General features: G+C 44.0%; 1 protein-coding gene across 18 annotated transcripts in view; it reads right to left on the reverse strand.

The window, feature by feature from the left end:
• FAM13C (family with sequence similarity 13 member C) overlaps positions 1-20,991 on the reverse strand; it is a 401,019-nt gene that overhangs the window by 35,410 nt on the left and 344,618 nt on the right. For all 18 annotated transcript variants that reach the window (XM_028482088.2, XM_028482086.2, XM_055081352.1 and 15 more), the window contains one exon: positions 8,299-8,383. In XM_028482088.2, the coding sequence (XP_028337889.1) occupies positions 8,299-8,383 (85 nt within the window). The remainder of the gene's footprint in view (positions 1-8,298; positions 8,384-20,991) is intronic.

Raw genomic sequence — 20,991 nt, forward strand, 5'->3', positions numbered from 1 at the left:
GGGAGGGAGATGCAAGAGGGAAGAGATATGGGAACATATGTATATGTATAACTGATTCACTTTGTTGTAAAGCAGAAACTAACACACCACTGTAAAACAGTTATACTCCAATAAAGATGTTAAAAAAAAAATAAATCAGAAAAAGTGGGACCCACAGTTCCACATAGAGACATGGAAAAGTATAATTCTAGGTTACTGGAAGAGTCAGAAGAGGTTGTCCACTTTGGGCCTGGGCGCTGTTCAGAGCAGTGTCAGACACTGAGCATCTAGGCAAACTGTCTGATCACTTCTAGACTCTCCTTCATCAGCATGAAAGAATAACCCGAAAGAAAGGTTTTTAAATGACTGTAATATACGAGAAGTTATGTGCAGGGGAAAGGGGGCATATGAGAACTCTCTGTACTGTATGCTTGATTTTCTATAAACCTAAAACCTCTTAAAAATAAAATCTATTAATTAAAAAACTAACATGTCTATAAGCCCACTGGTTAAAAGCCTGGGCTATGGAGTCAGAGCCCTGGGCTTGGTCCAAGATGCCACTTACAGCTATTAGGTCCTTGGCCAGATGAGCCTCTTCATACTCAGAATCCTTTGTAAAAAGTGTGGTGAAGGCAAATAGGACAATACATACACCACAGTCCTTGGCCTGTCTTAACAACTGAATTTAAAAAAAAAATTTTAATAATCACCTGGTGGTAAATTTAGGCCACAGGACTGGTTTTTTCCTTCCTTATAAGCCAGTTATAGAAATGGCATCAGAGAATTATACTGTCATCTATGAATTTTGAAATCATTTTTTAAAATGCTTTCTTTGGAAAACAAGGGGTTAATGTGAAGCTCCCTCTTTCAGAAACTATGAAGATGGCGATAAAAGCATCAGAGAAAAATTATTAACAGCAAAGATCTTTTCCAGCCAAGTTATGTCATAGGTTTAGCACAGGATAGATTTTATGGTAACAAATATAATTTCACCTTTAATAAGAGGTAGTTACTCAACCATCAGCATTGTAGATTATCGCTGTTATAAATACCTTTTGCTTAAGAGAACTAGTGTAATGTCAATCAAATGCAGGACTCTAGAGAGGACCTAGGGAATAAACAGTACTAAATCTCATTTCCACACCTTGAAAGTCATTAGAAATTATGATAGAATAGACATTTAAAGACAAATGCAAGCATTATCAACTGGAGGAAAGGCATATAAGCTCTGAATGCCCAGCTTTTAAAATAACGATGGCTGACATTTATTGAGCATTTACCACAGGTGATGTGTTAAGACCTTGATAGGTATTATGCTATGTCATCCTCACAACAACGCTAAAAAGTAGATACTATCCTTTTTCCCTTTTTAAAGAAAAGGAAACTGTGGCAGAGAGGTCAAATAACCTGTCCAAGATCACCCAATGAGCACATCAAGTTCTACAAAGAGCTATGTTTCTGAACAAAGTAGAGCCAAGGAATATAATTTATTTGGGCTTTCAAGAAGTCTATGGCATGGTGCTCATACCACGAGTTACTTAAAAACCAAACCAAATGATGATTGGGCTAAATGTTTTGTAATGGATAAAAAATTCACTTAATAATATGCCCCAAAGAAAGAGCTGAATTCGTATCTTGATGACAGATGTGTCAGTACTAATCCTTGCAGATGGATCCTGGATTAACCTTATTTCACATTTCAGAAATAACACTGAAGTGGAAATAGAGTCCCAAGTCTGAGTCTGTGGATGACGTTAGTATTTTTCAAAGAGTAAAATGCAAAAGCAACCACAGAAGAAGCTCACAAACCATTAGGCGGCTCCATAGTGGCAGATGACCTTCACTGTGGGCCGGCCGGCTCTTCAGCTGGACAACACTAAGCCATCCACACTTAACACATAAGAAGCACTGGACTATTAGTTTTATGGGAAATAGGATTTTTGGAGCTCTTATAGACTATGTTGATACGACAAAAAGGTCCAGAAGATAGTGTACATTTCTAGGAAGAGTATGGAAAGCCATCCAACAAGCATAATTACTTTGTAACTAGTTTATGAAACACTTCCGCTGCCCATATTTTTTAGGTATTAATTCATCTTTTATTGAGATCACTGTAGTTTCACATGTAGTTGTGAGAAACAATAGATAGAGCCCTTGTACGCTTTGCCCAGTTTCCCCCAATAGTATCATTTTGCAAAAGCATAGGACCTATGCCCATATTTACAAACAAAATTCTACTATTCGACTCCATCTGGAAAACACTATGCAGGTCAGGGAAATACACATCAAGAAAGGCACAGGAGGGGCTTCCCTGGTGGCGCAGTGGTTGCGCGTCCGCCTGCCGATGCAGGGGAACCGGGTTCGCGCCCGGGTCTGGGAGGATCCCACATGCCGCGGAGCAGCTGGGCCCGTGGGCCATGGCCGCTGAGCCCGCGCGTCCGGAGCCTGTGCTCCACAACGGAAGAGGCCACAACAGAGGGAGGCCCGCATACCACAAAAAAAAAAAAAAAAAAAAAAAAAAAAAAAGAAAGGCACAGGGGCCTAGAGGTGGTTAAGATCAGAGGAGCTGAAATGACTATAAGAACAAAGAGGCTGCAGTAGGCTAATCAACTACAAATCTAGATGCCTCCAGTCTAACAAAACAAAGTCAGGGATGGATGTTTAAAATGACTTTAAAACCTATTAGTTATACAGAGGGCACATGGGCTGTCTTTGGGCTTAATTTCAGATTCTAGAATATTAGAATCATGTGGACTTAACATTTAGACAGGATGGCAAATGATATCGTGTGAAACACTGAGACCACGGAGTCTGATTGAGGAAACTCCCCCAACTCCTCCCCTTTCCTCCCAACCCCCCACCACTCAGTACCGTGGGACTGCCCACAAGTTACATTAACTCCTTAAGTTCATTTCCTCATCTTTCATCTGGGGATAATAATGGCACCTTCCTCCTAGGGTGGTTATGGCCATAAAGTAAGAAAATTCATGCAACAATGCCTGGTGCAAACGAAGAGGTTATTGTTAGCTAAGGTTGATATTATTCATTTAAAGACCTTTAAAGCACGGTTTCTAAACCTTGGCACTCTTGACATTTTGGACCAGATAACAATTTGTTGCGGCAGTGTTGGAGCAAGGGGTGTCTTGTACATTGCAGGGTGTTTATCAGCACCCCTGGACTCTACCCACTAGATGCCAGTAGCACTCACACTCCAGCTGTGACAAGAAAATAATGTCTCCAGATATTGCCAAATGTCCCGAAGGGGGCAAAAAAACAAAAACAACAAACAAACAAAAACACCCAGGTTGAAAACCACAGACCACTGTTTTAAAGGAACCAATTTAGGATGAGAAGATGAAGTACTACTTTCTACAGTGATAGCCATTTTCTAGTTAAAGCAACCAGTACTACATACTAAAAACATAAAAAGGTTCAAGAAGGATTTAGAAATAACACACACATACACAAACTCAATGTATAAAGTTTCTAAAAGACATTCGGAGTCTGGGTACTTCTGACGCTGAGGTAATGTAGACTCCCTCTTACTGACTTTAAAAGACTGTCTGGGGCTGCCGCCAGATAGGATGAGACATTATGTGGATGATCCACCTAGTAGGAGACCTGAGATGCTCCCTGTTCTTGAAACCCAATTATAAACTTCACCTGCAGCAAAAACAGAGCCCTTGGAGGGTACTGAGTTCTACAAAGTGTTCCTGAATCTCCCTGAACATCAGAATCATCAAGGGGAGCTTTTCAAACACGGAAAGTTTCAGGCCTCATCTTTACATTTTAATTTTGCATCTTAGGGTGGGGAGCCCAGACATCTGTACATTTAATAAGCACTGCCAAGTAACTGGGAACATCTGGTCAGGTAGACAGTGTCTTAAAATATGACAGAGAAGGTCAGGCTCTCTTCGACTCTGCCCCATTTCAACTTCAACCTTAGGAAGAGACCTACAGACCGTACAGTATTCTTTATGGGAATAATTATAGACTGTACCTAGATATACTACATTAGTGTTGTCAATCAACGTTAGCAACAAGGCTTTTACCCAAATGGAAAGTTCACTGTGAAAGTCAAGATTTTATAATAAAATAATTAATTAGGTATTGCTTTAGAATTATTACTTACAGTAGTAAGTCTTCAGTTATCTCCAGTGACAGCTTTTGCTAAAAATTCCATCACCTGTGCCCAGACAGAACAGGGGTTACTATGCTTAGTCATGGGGAGCAACGTCAAATGGTCCTTGTACGTACGCTGAAAATGACAAGCAGGTGAAAAGACAATCCTCATTCCATTTTCCCATCAACAACACCAGAATAGATGCTTACTAACGTCTGGTGGAAACATTTGCTTCAGCTGTGAGAGAGGGCTGCTGATTCAGTTAGAGGAATTTGAGCCTCACTATCATGTGGGTTTCCATCTCGCATTATGCAGTTTGCAACCTACAGGTAGGGTGACCAGCTGTCCTGGATTGCCTGGAATTGAGGACTTCCCAGCATGTGGAATTTTTAGTGCTAAAACTGGGGCAGTTGGTTACCCTCTGTACAGTCCCAAAGCTGCCTTGCAGCTGGTAACTTCTGTATCGCTTTTCTCTAAAGCCCTCTACATCCCTCAGATCTGTCCCCGTCCCCATCCCGCCAATCTCGAGCTCTAGCTTGAGCACCTTTCTCCTGAAGTGAATGGACTGAGCCAGCTGGTCACAGACCCTAAGGTATAAGTCCATGTGGTCTGTGAGCGTCTTTCCATGGATGAAACTGAGTCAAAGAAAACCTAAGAGAACCTGACCTACTTTCTCTCTTAATTCAAGACACTGCCCACTTAAATAGTGGCTCCCAATACTCAAGAATGTTTACGAAATATAAAGATTCCAGGACTTCCAACCCTAGACTGTCTAGAGATGAGGACTGAAAATCCCCAGGTACAAAAGCTTGCTGATAATTGTGATGTGCGGGAAGGTTCAGGAACACTCTCTAGAACACAGTGTCCCTTCGGGGTGCCATAAAATCTGCTCTTGCTGCAAGTGCAGTTTGTAATTGGATTTCTAGAACAAGGGAGCATCTCAGGTATTTTACTAGGTGAGACTAATCTTTGTATCCTGTAAACTCAAGTTAAAACACAATATTTGATCTCAAGACACAGAGAATACGGTACTTTGCTCAGACCAGCATTTCAGATGCCCCCTGCAAAAGTTAAACAACTTCAGGGACTTCCCTGGTGGTCCAGTGGTTAGGGACTTGGTGCTTCCACTGCTGAGGGCCTGGATTCAATCCATGGTTGGGGACCTAAGATCCTGTAAGTCGTGTGGCACGGCCCCAGAAATTAAAAATTAAAATAAATTTAAAAATTAAAAATCTAACCTTGATGTTTAAAGAAAAGTTAAACAACTTTATTTAAGTCATATCTTAAATCAAGTCGAAAGTAAGGATGAAACCTACTTAAATCACAAGTTATATTTCTGAATGTTTGCTTTGAATGGTTAATTAGTAGCATATTATATCCAGATATTCCTGTAAAAATCCCTTGTTGGATTTTGTCCTTCTTATACCAAATATTAACATCAACAATTACTAATCCAATATTTATAGACGGCTAAGGCCCAGGGCTAGATTCTAGACTTTAAGAGAAAAAACATTTTTTTAAGTTACTGTAATCTTTTACAGACTTACGACATCTGTGCTAATCTATGCAATCAAACTATCATCAGGGATTTATGCACACACACAAAACTATAGTTTCCAGGTGTTCAAAGATCACTCAAGATATCCATTCACAGGCCCTGAGTTAAGAACAGCTGATCTAATATGAGCATAAATTTCTCCCTTCTGAATGACACGTGGACTAGAAAATGCAGGGCCTTCCTAGAAGAGTGTGTCTTGGAAGCCAATGAGACCACACTATCCCATAAACTGAACTGTGAAAGCTTCTTTCAAATGCTTATCACTTTGGCAATACTTCTGCCAAATGAAGAAACTCCTTAGGTCCCTGAAAACATCTAGCAGGTGGTTTATAGATTGTGTCAAAGGTATTTTTTTAAAAAATAAAATTACAATGAAACATGGATGAAATAAAGCATTCCAAGGTCCAAAATAGGGGCTGGGACTTCTTCACTTTCCCTGCATCAATTCCCATGCAGTCATTTTACCTAAACGAGACTCCTTATTCATAAGCTCTGCAAAGGCCAAAAACATCAGGATAGGTTTTATCTTTGAAAACTTGCAGGAGCTGCTCTTGCCTAGCGCACGTGTGCCTGCGCGCACACACGCACGCGCGCACACGCACACACACCCAGAGTGGAAACCTCTCTTTTTTATAACCTCTCTTGGAAGGACTCCAGCGTATCTCAGATTCACCTACATTTTAGAAAATCCAGTATCTAGCCTACAGGCCTCCTCTATAAAGAGCCTTTTGCCCATTTCTGCCATTTGACACCTAACATGGAATATATTGATGGTTCATTTGTGTGGGCGATCCCTACATAAACTTAGTACATATTTCTATTTTATAAAGAATGTGTTAATAAGTTTATTCAAAATCCCGTCCATCCAGAATGAGAAAATGTAAAACTATTATTGACCTTTGGAAAAAGTAAGACACATACACATAAAAGTCATGATAAAATATATATATATATACACATATATGTATATGTGTGTGTATATATCTATATATGTATCTCCATATCCAACATGCAGCAAATACTTTATTGAACAGTCTTTGCCAGATACTTGTGAAGCTATACAAAGCATCAGATAATTCAAAAGTTAATTTGGGGCTTCCCTGGTGGCGCAGTGGTTGAGAGTCCGCCTGCCGATGCAGGGGACACGGGTTCGTGCCCCGGTCCGGGAAGATCCCACATGCCGCGGAGCGGCTGGGCCCTTGAGCCATGGCCGCTGAGCCTGCGCGTCCGGAGCCTGTGCCCCACAACAGGAGAGGCCACAGCAGTGAGAGGCCCGCGTACCACAAAAAAAAAAAAAAAAAAAAAAAAAGTTAATTTGTATTTGGCTTGGGACTTCTCTATGTGTTCTGTATGTTGTTTACAGGGTGTGGAATATGGGGTTGGTAAAAGAAGAAGGACATTGTCTAATAATCTGACTCCAAGCCCTAACTGGCTTGACACTGGCTCCTACCTGATTGTACTTGCATCTCATCCAAACACATTGGCCAACAGAGCAGAGGAGCTCACCAGGTGACAAGGACAGCCAACTGGCCACCTGCATCCATAGGGAAGTAATTTACCACTTACCAGCAGGGCCACACTAGGCCTCAGCGTCCTTACTATGAATAGTGTTATTTCACAGGTTTAAGGATTTAAATTAATAGCTATGAAGTGCTTAGAACAGTACCTGGACCACAGAAAGTCTTCCATAATAATAGTAGCTACTATTACTAGCTATTAGTAGCCACTATTATTAATACATATTCAAACACTGGAGATGGCTGTTTTGCCTACTTAGACCATGTGGGTCTGTTTTAAACAGTAATATCTTCAATGCACTATTGCTAATGGTATGGATATAGATTACCTTTGTAAATCTCTTCCTTCAATTCCTGGAGATAAAGGACATCTCATGAAGCAAGCTCACCTAAGCCTATTTCTACCATCCACTCAGAAACCAGAGTGCAAACCTCTGACCCACTGATGTTAAGAGAAGATAAGCTGTGCTCTCATTTCTGCCCATATAAATTTAGTATTTCTTTCCCATCAAAGTCTTCCTGGGAGCACTGATTTGCCTTCTGCCTGCTAGCCAACCTACTATCCCTGAGATTAAAACTAGAGAAACTAACAGGCAAATGAGACCCAAGTTTGAGACTTTTCAACACAGAAATTAATGCTAAAAAAATGAGACAGAACAAGACAATATAGCATCAGAAGGAGCTGTGTCACTCACCTCCACCTTCCCTGGGGTGATGGATCATCTTACAAGCAGTTAACAGAAGAAACGAAGTAGCAATGTTGAAACTCCCCTAATCCCTCAAAAGTATCATGAGCTGAGTCTCAAGACAGCACAGATGATCTAAATCCAGTGATATATAAACATGCCACTTGTGTGTCACAGGAGAACAAATAGGAAAACGAAGACCAGTTATTATGGGTGCTTTTCACCTGACACCATCTCTGGAAGTCTGACCCTTGGCCCCCAGCTAGAGAGGGAGGTCTAGATTCCAGCACATCTTCATTCCTCCTGCTACCTCTCGGCTCCCCGGTGCACCAGGCACCGCTTCCCACGGGGCCAGGTTGAGGAGGAAGCAGCAAGAGGTAGAACTACCCTGACAGTACAGACGGGGACCCCACCCCCTCGAGCCCAGGCTCTTACCTGTGGCATCTGCCCCCTCAGCAGGGGCACTCTGGCTGGATGCTGGGGCTGGATCCTTGACTCCGTGCACCTGAGCGGCTTCTTCCTGGTGTGTCAAAAAGGCAGAGCACAGATCAGTTTCCAGGGCTTGGAGCTTCAGCAAGGGATTCTGCCAGCAAAAGCAGAACATCGGGCTGGCTCAGTGAGATCCTGAAGCAACGCTGGGTCTGCAGCTCCTTTCTCCGGCGCCTGGCAGGAAGGGGGTCTCGGCCTCAGCTGCTTCAGGCAGGGCTGGTTGTGCCAGCATCAGAGGCGTGTTCTTCCACAGGCAGTCTCTGTTTCTGCTTCATATCAATCCTAACATATATTGATTATCTGTGACACATGGGACTGGTGATTTCGTCAGCAAGAGACACTGCACCCGGAGAACCACTCTGAGAAGGTATCTGCTTCCCCAGTGCTTGAGGCTTTACGCTTTGCAAGTGTTTCATTCATTGTGCTGACATCAGGAGCGAATGACATTAGGCCCCTCCCAGGCTACCATTCATAAAAGCCCGCAGTGCACAGAGTTACTGCTGCAGAGGCCGCCTGGCAGCTGGGAGGTGCTTCAGGGCTCCCTTATCTGCCTCTGCGTGTGGGGTGTGTGCTTGCCTGTAGGTGTGTAGGTGTGTGTGTGCGTGTGGTGTGTGTGTGTGTGTGTGTGTGTGTGTGTACGTGTGTCTTTCTTCTGAAGTTACTTTTCTCACATGGAATGGATACAGCTGCCTTTTACCAAGAACGGAGTGGAGGGATGGAGGGAGACGACCTTGGTCCCTTAGTCTGACCCAGCCACTGAGGGAGGAGCAGTTTCCTGTTCATCACTGGCAGCACAAACTCCCCACTCCCCCTCCTCCCTTCTCATTTTAAGTGGTGTGTGTGTGTGTGTGTGTGTGTGTGTGTGTGTACGTGTGTCTTCTGTAGTTACTTTTCTCACATGGAATGGATACAGCTGCCTTTTACCAAGAACGGAGTGGAGGGGTGTGTACGTGTGTCTTCTGAAGTTACTTTTCTCACATGGAATGGATACAGCTGCCTTTTACCAAGAACGGAGTGGAGGGATGGAGGGAGACGACCTTGGTCCCTTAGTCTGACCCAGCCACTGAGGGAGGAGCAGTTTCCTGTTCATCACTGGCAGCACAAACTCCCCACTCCCCCTCCTCCCTTCTCATTTTAAATTCCTCCAGCGGTTCTTAACAAGAGCAAAGTCAGACAGACCGATGCACGTATGCGTATGCTGCCGTGATGCACACGCCCCAGCAGATCCATTCCCCCAACTAGGTGAAAGTGAGTCACGCCGACTCCCTGGCCGGGCCCCAGTCCCCTGCAACAGGGCAGCTCTGCAGGCCCCAGAGCTCCTGGTGGGGGGGCGGGGGACTACCCGGAGTGGAGCCGTGTGTCCTTTTCCCTGCTCTGACCCTGCAACACACACATGCGCACACACGCACCCAAGCACCTGCTGACAGCCCGCCTTCATATAACCTATGCCCCACCCACCCTCAAAACCAACACCACATCCCACTCCAGACACACCCCCCCAGCCCGTGGCCCACACATACCCTCATGCCCTATCACACACACACTCCGCCCCAGATGCACCCTCATTCCTATCTCACACCCTACCCTACCCCTCGTGCCCTGACACCCTCACACTTTACCTCACATACACACCCACGCCCCGCACCTCCTCACGTCCCAACCCCTCCCCGCACACAAACCCTCATCATGCTGTTGATGTGAGTACATATGAACCCACAGCGGTGTTTTAAAAGCTGCTCCCTAAGAAGAGAAAAACAAATACCGTATGCTAACACATATATATGGAATCTAAAAAAGAGAGAGAAAGAAAGAAAAAGAAAAGAAAGAAAAAGAAAAAAAGTGGTCAGAAGAACCTAGGAGCAGGACAGAAATAAAGACACAGACGTAGAGAGTGGACTTGAGGACACGGGGAGGGGGAAGGGTAAGCTGGGACAAAGTGAGAGAACGGCATGGACATATATACACTACCAAATGTAAAATAGCTAGCTAGTGGGAAGCAGCTGCACTGCACGGGGAGATCAGCTCGGTGCTTTGTGACCACCTAGAGGGGCTGGATAGGGAGGGTGGGAGGGAGACGCAAGAGGGAGGGGATATGGGAACATATGTATATGTATAGCTGATTCACTTTGTTATACAGCAGAAACTAACACACCATTGTAAAGCAATGATACTCCAATAAGGATGTTAAAAAAATAAAATAAGTAAAAAATTTAAAAAAACATCTGCTCACTGAGGAATGTCTTAAATCTGTTGTCTCTTGGCCAGTTTGAAAGTGGCAGGTCCCTCGCAGGCTCAGGACCCCTCCTTTGCTCAGCTCAGAGATGGAGCAAGACCTAGTACAAACCTCCTTGTGCTCAGGGGCTGCTGCCTGGGATCCCACAGCTTGGATGAAGCATCTGCCTGACACCAGGCCATTTTTTTATAGCTTTTTCTTCCTCTCTGGGATGTCTTCCCAGAAGCTAAGTGTGGAAGCAAGAGCCCAAGGCTACTGACAGGAGGTACAGAAGGAGCAAGGGCACCAAGTTTCTGGAAAGATTTAGTACCCAAGCATCTGGGAAGCAAAAAGAATGATTCCAGGCAAGCTTCCTACTGAAGAACTTTGGACATTGGAGTGACCTCTCAAAAAGAGCAAAACTATTCTGAAAATTAAGAAGTAATGCCGTGAGAATGTAAGACAGTACAGCTGCAACAGCAAACACTATGGTGGTTCCACAAATAGGTGTTTCTAAAAATAGGTAGTTCCTCAAATATGGTAATTCTGAAAACAGAACTACTGTATGATCCAGCAAACCCACTGAAAGAATTGAAAGCAGTGACTCTAACAGATATTTGTATACCCATGTTCATGGCAACATTATTCACAATAACCAAGAAATGTATTATGGACTGAATTGTCTCCCCCAAATTCATATATTGAAGCCCTAACCCACAATGTAACTATATTTGGAGACAGGGCTTTTAAGATGCAGTCAAGGTAAAATAAAGTCATAGGGTGAGGCCCTAATCCAATATGACCAGTGCCCTTATACAGAGAGAGAGACACCAGGGATGCACATACACAGAGGAAATGCCATGTGAGGACACAGTGAAAAGGCAGCCATCTGCAAGCCAAGGAGGAGGCTTCAGGAGAAACCAATTTTGCCAGCACCTTAATCCTGGACTTCTTACCTCCAGAACTGTGAGATAATAAATGCTGTTTCGGCCACCGAGTCTCTGGTATCTTTTTTTTTAATGGCAGTCCTAATAGGGTATTAGCAGATTAATACAAGTTGGAAGCAACCCAAGTGTCCATCAGCAGATGAACTGATAAATAAAATGTGATATATACATACAGTGGAATATTATTTAGCCTTAAAGAGGAAGAAATTTTTAACACACGCTACGACATGAATGAACCTTGAGGATATTAGGCTAAGTGAAATAAGCCAGTCACAAAAGGACAAGTATCTAGAGCAGTAAAAAATTCATAGAGATGGCAAGTAGTATGGTGGTTGCCAGGGGCTGGTGGGGAAGGAAAGGGAGTTAGTGTTTAATGGGTACAGAGTTTGAGGTTGGGAAGATAAATAAAGTTCTGGAGCCGGATGGTGATGACGGTTGCACAACAATGTGAATGTGCTTAATGCCACTGAACTGTATACTTTAAAATGGTTAAAACGTTAAACTTTATGTTATATCCATTTTACCACAATCTTAAAAAAAACAAAAAGTAAAAAAGAAAGAAAACCAGTCCTTCTCTACATTTAGAGGGAGGACGTGGAACCAGCCACCTCCTGTACACTCTACGTGCTCTTGTAGATTCTACAAAGCAGAGGAGGACACAGCCTTCACACCGAACCAGAGGCCATCTCTGCTACATACTACGCAGCTAACTTGGGGCAAGAATCTTGGCTATTCTAAGCCTTAATTTCGTGATGCATAAAAAGAGGCAATAATGACAGTCGACAGTGGCACCTGCTTGAAGAGTTAAACAAGGGAAGGCACAGAGAGCACTTTGCACAGCATCAGCACGTGGGAAACACTCAAGCACTGGACTCCGTGGTTATTACGTTCGTCTCCAAACCCCGGGGGCTGCCGGGCAGAGGGCTGGTGGTGTGGGAGGCCAGACCCCATAGCATCTCTTGACCTTGACTCATCACTCTACTCCCAGGGCCTCACTCTGTATCTGCCCAGGAAGGACCTGAGACTACGTAACTTGAAAGTTCCCTTCCAGCTTTCCAGGAAAGAAAAGCAAACATGTCCGTATACTGAGGCTGGTGCACAGAACCTGACAGAATGGATGCTTGGAAGGTGTGTGTGGAACTGAACCAAGTGTTCACACAACACAAATCAACAGCAAAGAATCTCACTGCAGAGGAGCTCGTCAGGTCACGTTCAGAGGACTCTCTGCTCCCCCAGAGAGTGGGGTGTAATGCTGAGACCCAGTTACCACTGGGAGTAGTCACAGGTGGTTCTCACCCACCTTCCCCGCCCTCCTCCTCCCTCACCTGTACTCATACTGAAGCCGAACCGACGCTCCGAGCGTCGAAGGAGATCCATTTGCACGGCTGGCTTGTTCCTCTCTCAGACACCAGGTAGGAGGAAGCTTAAAGGAATGGGGGAGAACAGAGTGGCAAATGGAACAGGAGAGAGGAGATGAAAGTCTCGAGGGACAAGAAGACATCCAAGGAGAAGGGAAAACATCAACTGCTGGAGTTGAGGACCAGGAGGCAGAATGGAACAAACTCTGCACACCAACTGTCATCAACTATGTCCCTCCCCATCCCTCACTGACCCCTTACCTGAGGACCACCTGCTGTTCCTCAGCACAGGGACAGAGAGTGGAGGCTTGGACGCCCTGTGTGGGATGGAGCCTGGTGACCAGAGAACGCATGACAGGGGAAGCTGGAGGCTTTACCTATGAGCAATCTATGCCACTGTCACATACATGTCCTTCCAGTGGGCAACAGGAGGAATCTAGCCTGTCCCATCAGGGCTGAGCCCCACAGAGCCTCCCCTGAGAAGGCTGGAGCAAGTTTGCACCACACACGTGAGGGTCATGCCCCCAGCAGCTGTACCAGCACACGTGCAGCTCCCAGGCTCCGGCAGCTCTCAATGCACAAAGAGATACACTGGGCTCTGGAGACTGATGTCAGCCCCTTCCTCGTGGGGCTCCAGTCTAGTGCGGAGATGGCTACTACACAAGCAAACAAATCAAACAATAATGCCAGCTATTACTGTCATAGGGTGATGGAGGAAAGACACCACAAGCCCGCGGACAGAGTGAATAACCAGCTATTTCACTCTCCAACCTTGCCTGACTTGGTGACCTTTTATGCAGCAATAAGCTTTACCCCTATAGAAAAATGAAGGGCAGCCAACCCCTGTGGTCCTAGTGCTACCTCCAGCCCTTCTCTTGCTTGGGGGCTGGGTGGGGGGGGCGTTCCTGGCCCCTGTCAGGCTGCCCCCAGCCCCTCCCTTGAGGCCAGTCTGCCAGCTGGCTTTTCCAGGTTTACATCCAAAGTCTCCCTGAATGGGTCTCTACGATCTGCAGGAAAACTGAACAAAGGCTGATGGATCCTCTAAAGAACAATGCCTACCTCTGCTTCCCCAGTTCTCCCATCTGGTCATCAAAGAAACCAGAGAGACCTCCGTGAAACCTAAGGTGTGGTTTTCTACAAGCTAATTTTTCTCTTTTACATAATGGAAAATATGCGACTTGTTTTAGAAAATACTCTACTCATTTTCTCTCCTCTACAATTACCGGGTCCCACTTTAGTTGGTTGGAATGGAGAACACCCACACAGGCTGGATGGTGGAATACTATTTTAGGATGCCTTTGTCTGCAATTCACCAGTTGCAGAGCAGAGACAGCTTACTTTTAATTTCTGTGAAGCGGTTTCGTGACCCTCTCCCATCCCTCTATCTATCCAAGAACTGTGCATAGATTCTCTGCGGCAAAATCAAACTGGAAATCTGCTCAAAACAGAGGATACAACAGGGTCCCCAAACAGCCTCATTTCTACTTACCACTCTCTTCCCTGAGCTTTCCTGCTTCCTGTGTAGGCTCCACCCCAACACACACGCACACAAACACGCACGCACACGCACACACACGCACTCACGCACCAACCCCTCCTTTCCACCTACTCCCTGCCCCTACCTCCCCAGGCCTTGAATTCAGCTGTAGTTGCTTCACCATCAAATCTTGAGCCAGTTCTGATTACCTCATCCAAAGAGGGCCCCCCAATTTCTCTTTTAGTATCTTGTTTTTTCCTTCCCAACACTCACTATAATACAGACTTTTATTTATTTCTCTACCTGTTTATTGGCTCTTTCCAGCTCCAGAGGGCTGGAAGCATGCTGCCATTGTTCACGGCTGTACCTAGCACAATGAGTAGAATAGGAGCCAACCATAAAAAGCCTGCCATTGAATATTAGTTTTGTTTGCCTGGACCCTTTAGGCAGTACTTGGGAGGCCCTTTTGAGTATCCAATTTCAAGCCTCCTTGCTGCCCTAGTTCAGAAATTTTTAAATGCTTACGAAACAATGAGGAGTTTGTTAAAGATGTACGCTCCCAGGCAGGGGCAGACTCGGATTCTGTGGCCTGGGGCAGGGTCACTTAGATACGGGAGGTCCAAGGTCCTCACTTTGAGAAATACTGCCCTATTCCCTAGGGACTTGACCCACCCTAAATGCTGCCTTGGTTGCCTGTCTACCTGTCCCAGGAACAATAGCTTTTCCCTGACCTCCAGCCTTCTGACAGCCTCATTGGCCTCGAGCCCTGGTACCCACCTCCTTGGAACGGGACCTCCACATCAGGAAGTATAAAGTATGGGGAGCTCAGAAGGCAGTGTCACCTCCTGAACTGCTGCTGCCGTCCTCTGGATGTTCTTGCCAAAAGAAGTGGGACTTACTCCAATGCTGATGGCTACAAAAAAACGCCAAATTCACCCCATCCCTAGGGACACTGGGCATTTGGCTAATCCCTGTGGGGCCTGTGTTGCTTATGTCCCAGTGTGCTTTGCAGCCAAGTCTAACTGAAGACCAGAACACCTTGGCTCAGCCCATCCCAGCTTCCTCAGGATGGTCAGCCCTCACTGTCCTGCACTACCCAATGGAGAGATTCAATATAAGAGAACAAGCTATTCACTTCATGTAGTCTTCTGTTGACAAGAGGATCCAGGTCTTATTCTGAAAATAGCAGCACTTCTTTCTTGAACAAGGGCAATCTTGCCACCACACATGATAACCCAAACCAAATTTCCTTCCAGCCAGATGATTTGATTTCAACCTAGGAAGAGGGGGTCGTGTACTTAGTTTTACCTGTTTGTGATATCCTCAATATGTTTACTTTATTAAATAAACAATAAAAACAAGATGTTTGGGAGAGAATAATAGACGTCAATAAACTCACGTTTTAATACAGGAGTCTGAGCTTTTCTACATGATAAGATGTGGATTTTCGAAAAATAGAATATGTCTCATTTTCAACTCATGGAATGGACTTCAATAGTTTCCCAAGGTCAGCGCTTCCCTGGTGGCGCAGTGGTTGAGAGTCCGCCTGCCGATGCAGGGGACACGGGTTCGTGCCCCAGTCTGGGAAGATCCCACAGGCCGTGGAGCGGCTGGGCCCATGGGTCATGGCTGCTGGGCCTGCGCGTCCGGAGCCTGTGCTCCGCAATGGGAGAGGCCACAACAGTGAGAGGCCCGCGTACCGCAAAACAAAAACAAAACAGAAAACAAATAGTTTCCCAAGGTCATAGTGATTGGTTCAAGAATGGGCTACAAGTCACAAGCCAGATAAATGAGACTCTAGTATGGAACTTCATGGATCTAGAAAGGACTCCATTTCCACTGTGTGATAGGTAGAATCTTAAAGGTAGCCCCCAAGATTCCTGTACCCTGGTTACTCAATCAAACACGAATTTAGATGCTGCTATGAAGAGATTTTGCAGATATAATGAAAGTCCTAACTCAGGTGACCAAGGACACAGAGATTGCTTGGATGGGCCTGACCCAATCAGGTGAGCCTTTTAAAAGCAGAGTGTTTCTTCCAGCTAGCAGAATACAACATCACAGAGATTTGGAGCACAGAAGGATTTGGTGCTGCTGGCTCAAAGGTGAAGGGGCCCATGTGAGAGGGAACGTAGGCAGTGTCTAGAAGCTGAGAGCTACCCCCCAGATGCTGACCAACAAGGAAATGGGGGCTACAGTCCTACAACCTCAAGGAAGTAAATTCAGGCAATGACCTGAATGAGCTTGGACATGGACTCTTCTCTGGAACCTCCAGATAAGAGTCTATCACAGCCAATGCCTTGTTTTCATTTTTGTAAGACCTTCAGCGGAGAATCCAATAGAGTCTACTCAAATTTATGACCTACACAACTGTGAGCTAATAAATGGGTGTCTGAAGCTCTTAAGCTTTGGGGAATTTGTTTCACAGTCATAGAAAACTAATATACACTGGAATTACTAGCTGTAAGAACAGTGTGTCCCTAGAGAGGGGTCAACCCAAAGATAAGGTCAATATAGGAAAGCAGAGTCAAAATGGAAAGAGACGGCATCTACATGACGAGTCTTTAATCCCTGGATCTAGCCATTTGTGAAGCCTATCCTTATCCTAAAGTTTCAGGCGTTTGAATCAATAAAATCCTGTTATTTATGAAAGCCAGCTTGAATTGACTTTCAGTCACAAGGAAAAAAACCCACATACTGGAAAAAAAGTTCTCAGTCACTTCTGATCTAAGGCCCAACCCTATAGACTGGGTTTGCATTTCAATAGAAAAAGACAGCTGCCTATTCCTACAGAAAGAAATACCATTCAGCCAACTCAGGAGTATCAAGGGCCTGAATAAGCCTCTTGCTAGACCATTTTCTCAATATTAAAACAATTTTGAGGGAGAAACACATCTCAAACAAAACAGTAAGTACCATCTGGAGGTCTGATATGGCTTGATGCCAAAACGTATCTATATGCTAAACTATGGATGGTAATAAAAAGACAATCAAATCCTTCACATGGAGGCCCACACGTAGACATGTGCACATACACTCAACAAGGGGCACAATTCGCCTCACTCCATCCGTCATGGGAACCTATGACTAAATTCTACAAGTGCTGGGAAAAGGAAGAAAAACAAAAAATGGTGGAATCAGTGAGTGTTAAAACTGAAAGCAGTCCTAGAGTTAACCTAATTCAAAACCTCAATTTCACAAATGAAAAACTACAAGAAGTTGATGGGATGCTTTATGATATGCAGTCTGGGAGTTGGAAAAAGTAGTAGGAGGGCCCAATATGGCATGTTTTCTCAGGGAAGGGGAGATCCATTCATTTTCTTCATACATCTGTTATTTTACTTAAATGAAACTGAAGCCAGGAATGGGATCTACTAGGATGTGGAGAGGGAAAACAATATTTTTTCTCATTTTATCTTTTAAGCAACTTTTTGAACTATTGACTGCTTATTGATTATATGGACACGGGGAAATGACTAAAACCAAGGATCAAGGTGGATTAGACATTGACGACCTCAAGTCTAGAATATTTTCCAATCAGGATCTATGACACCCCAACAAATAATATCTTCTGATGTTTTACAGAGGCAGATATTTTCCAACCAGGATCCAGGGGACCCCAACAAATAAAATCTCCTGATGTCTTATAGAGGCAGAGTGTGAAAGTTCAGCTCAATGCCAGAATGGACACTTAATCAGGTTTTCAGAAACCAACTCCTATAGTATACTCCCAGAGACACCAAAACTCATGGAATGGAGAGGCAAGTCCTATCAAGAGACCCAAGGTCAAAAACTAGGAGCTTGAGACTGGCAGAAGAAAAGTGAGGCTGGCAGGAATCAGATCTATACTCACACCCAGTAGAAATAAGAAATGAGTTTTTCAGTTCACTGGGAAAGTACTGGGAACACACCCAGAGACAGATGCTCATAGGTAGCTATGTCACATCATGTATCACCTTACTACATAGAGGAGAGCTCGGGTCAAGCACCAGCTCTGGAATCAAATATAGCTGAGCCCCATCTATCTGTGACAGAGCAAGTGGAATTAAGAAGTTTAAAAAGTAGATGTGAAATACGAGATGTGAAATTTGGAGAAAATATAAAGCACATATATAACATCTTAAAATTGCTATAATTGACAATTACAACATTAGGGTCCATAGAAACATCTGGAAAGTATTTGTGGACCATGCTTCTTACAATGCTCAAGAAACTGTTTTTTTGCTTTAGACTTGCAAGTTGGAATGGAAAGAAGAGAGCAGATATGGAACTACTGGGTTCTTTTTAAAGAAATAGAAGGCTGTGTGTTGGAGGCTGTGGTATATAAATAAAAGGGACAGGGGCTTCCCTGGTGGCGCAGGGGTTAAGAATCCGCCTGCCAATGCAGGGGACACGGGTTCGAGCCCTGGTCTGGGAGGATCCCACATGCCACGGAGCAATTAAGCCCGTGGGCCACAACTACTGAGCCCATGCGCTGCAACTGCTGAGCCCATGTGCCTGGAGCCCGTGCTCCACAACAAGAGAAGCCACCGCAACAAAAGAAGCCCGCGCACCGCAACAGAGTAGCCCCCCACCCCGTTGCAACTAGAGAAAGCCCGCGCACAGCAACGAAGACCCAATGCAGCCAAAAATAAATAAATAAATAATTTTAAAATAAATAAATAAAAGGGGCAAAGAGCAATAAAGATGGGTAACATAAGAAAAAATTCTACCTTACATATCCACTTGGGAGATGGAAGGAATATTCCTATAAAAAATCAGCTGTACAAAGAGACTGAAAGAGAGTTCATTTTTAAAAAGTACAATTAGTAGCAACTGATCATGAGTCAAAAACTAGAAACAACCATACAATGGGTTACAGCAAGGAGAATGAAAGCTAAAACTACACGCCAAACATGTATGAATCTCATAAACATAGTACTGAGTAAATGAAACCAGACACAAAAGAGTATATACAGCCCATTTATAAAAAATTCAAAAAGAGACAAAACAAATCTACTTAAGTCCAAAGAATAGTTATCCTTATAGAGGAAGAGCGACTGGAAGGAATTAAATAAGGGTGCCTGGATGCTAATAATGTTCTGTTTCTTGATGCTGGTTACACACTTTGTGAGAATTCATCCAGCCATACACTTATGATACGTGCACTTCTCTATATGTATTTTCTATTTGCATTAAAAATATTAAGGTGGTATTTCCCACCTTTATTCCATAAGAGTCTGTTGTCTAAAGCAATGTTATCATGGGGTTATTCCATGAAAGAGTTTGGTGTTCTCTTAAGTTTGCAAAACGCTAGGCAAGACCGAGTTTAATATGTTCCCACTCTATAGGACGTCTCCATCGATGAGTCTGAATGAATCAACCCTCCCTCCATGGCCTTGGACCATGAGCTGCCCCTGTTCAAGCTTTCCTAAGGTTTCCTCCAGCCCCCAAATCTTAGCCACAACATGATCTGCACATCTGAGTTATCCCGATTGGAACAATTCCACTTGAGCACACACTGTTATCAACCAGTCTGGACCAGCATCACCACTTTTTCATGGAAGGGCGCGTATTTACAATATGGTGCTGACTGCTCTTTCAGAGGCCTGTCTCCAATCAGCACTCTTGCACCCATGTAATCCCAGAGCAGTGAACTAGCACATTTCATGTAATTTGCAAGTACAATAGCATGAAGGAATATAGAAAAGCAGATTTTCAAAGAGACCATTATGCAACTGTAATTTGAGAATGCTCAAGTCATCTTCACATTCTCATGGGGCTGCAGCTCACAAATCAGAGTTTCTCCTAAATACTTAAACCTATCACAACTTGACTCTTACAATCACCTCATTTTTCTAGTCACTTATGTCAAAACAAGTCAGTGCTTCTTTACAACCAGCATTTTGCTTATTCCCAGGGGGGCAAACAGCTGTGCTCACTGATTCAGGCTCTTGCCTTTTTTCTCTCAAACCTTTTTTCACTCTTTTTACCACAGGCAAGATAGCGGAATCTGAAGACTGTCTCCAATGCACAAAGGAATAACAAGCAGGGTTCTGTGTTGTCATCTTTAGGACATTTTCCACAACTTCAGTAATTTATTTAACTGGGTTTAATTAGGCACCTGGTTTACCTTTGGCTACTCATCTATGCCAAGTTCCACAGTAAAAAAGAAAAAGGAAAATCACCTAAGTTCAATTAACTGTCATATTTTTTGGAGGCGGAGGAGAGATGGCATCAAATGACAAACAAGGATGGGCCTGAAGCCCATCATTTCTCTTCCTGGCATCTGAACATCAAGTCTTTTCATTCTTTTTGCCATGATCTTAGTCAGACATACCACCCACTGCTCCTTAATTATACAATGAGGGCAAGAGAAATTAGAGTATTCCAAACCAATGTCTTAAGCTAAGGCATTCACAACAAGGATCCTAATTATATTATACTGATTTCCAATGGGAGAATTAAATTATATATTTCAAAGAAAATCTAGAACAAGCTTATTAACATTGTGATGTCCAGTGCAGTGGGAAACCATTTGCATTGGAAAATGTGGCTTCAATGTCTCAAAGCATACTAGAGGACCATTTTGCAAATACCAAACTATATCACACTCCATAGAAAAATGGTAAGCATGATCATGTTTGAGACTGCAAAGGGCATTAG

The sequence above is a fragment of the Physeter macrocephalus genome, chromosome 20, assembly GCF_002837175.3.
Source record: "Physeter macrocephalus isolate SW-GA chromosome 20, ASM283717v5, whole genome shotgun sequence".
NCBI lineage: Eukaryota > Metazoa > Chordata > Mammalia > Artiodactyla > Physeteridae > Physeter > Physeter macrocephalus.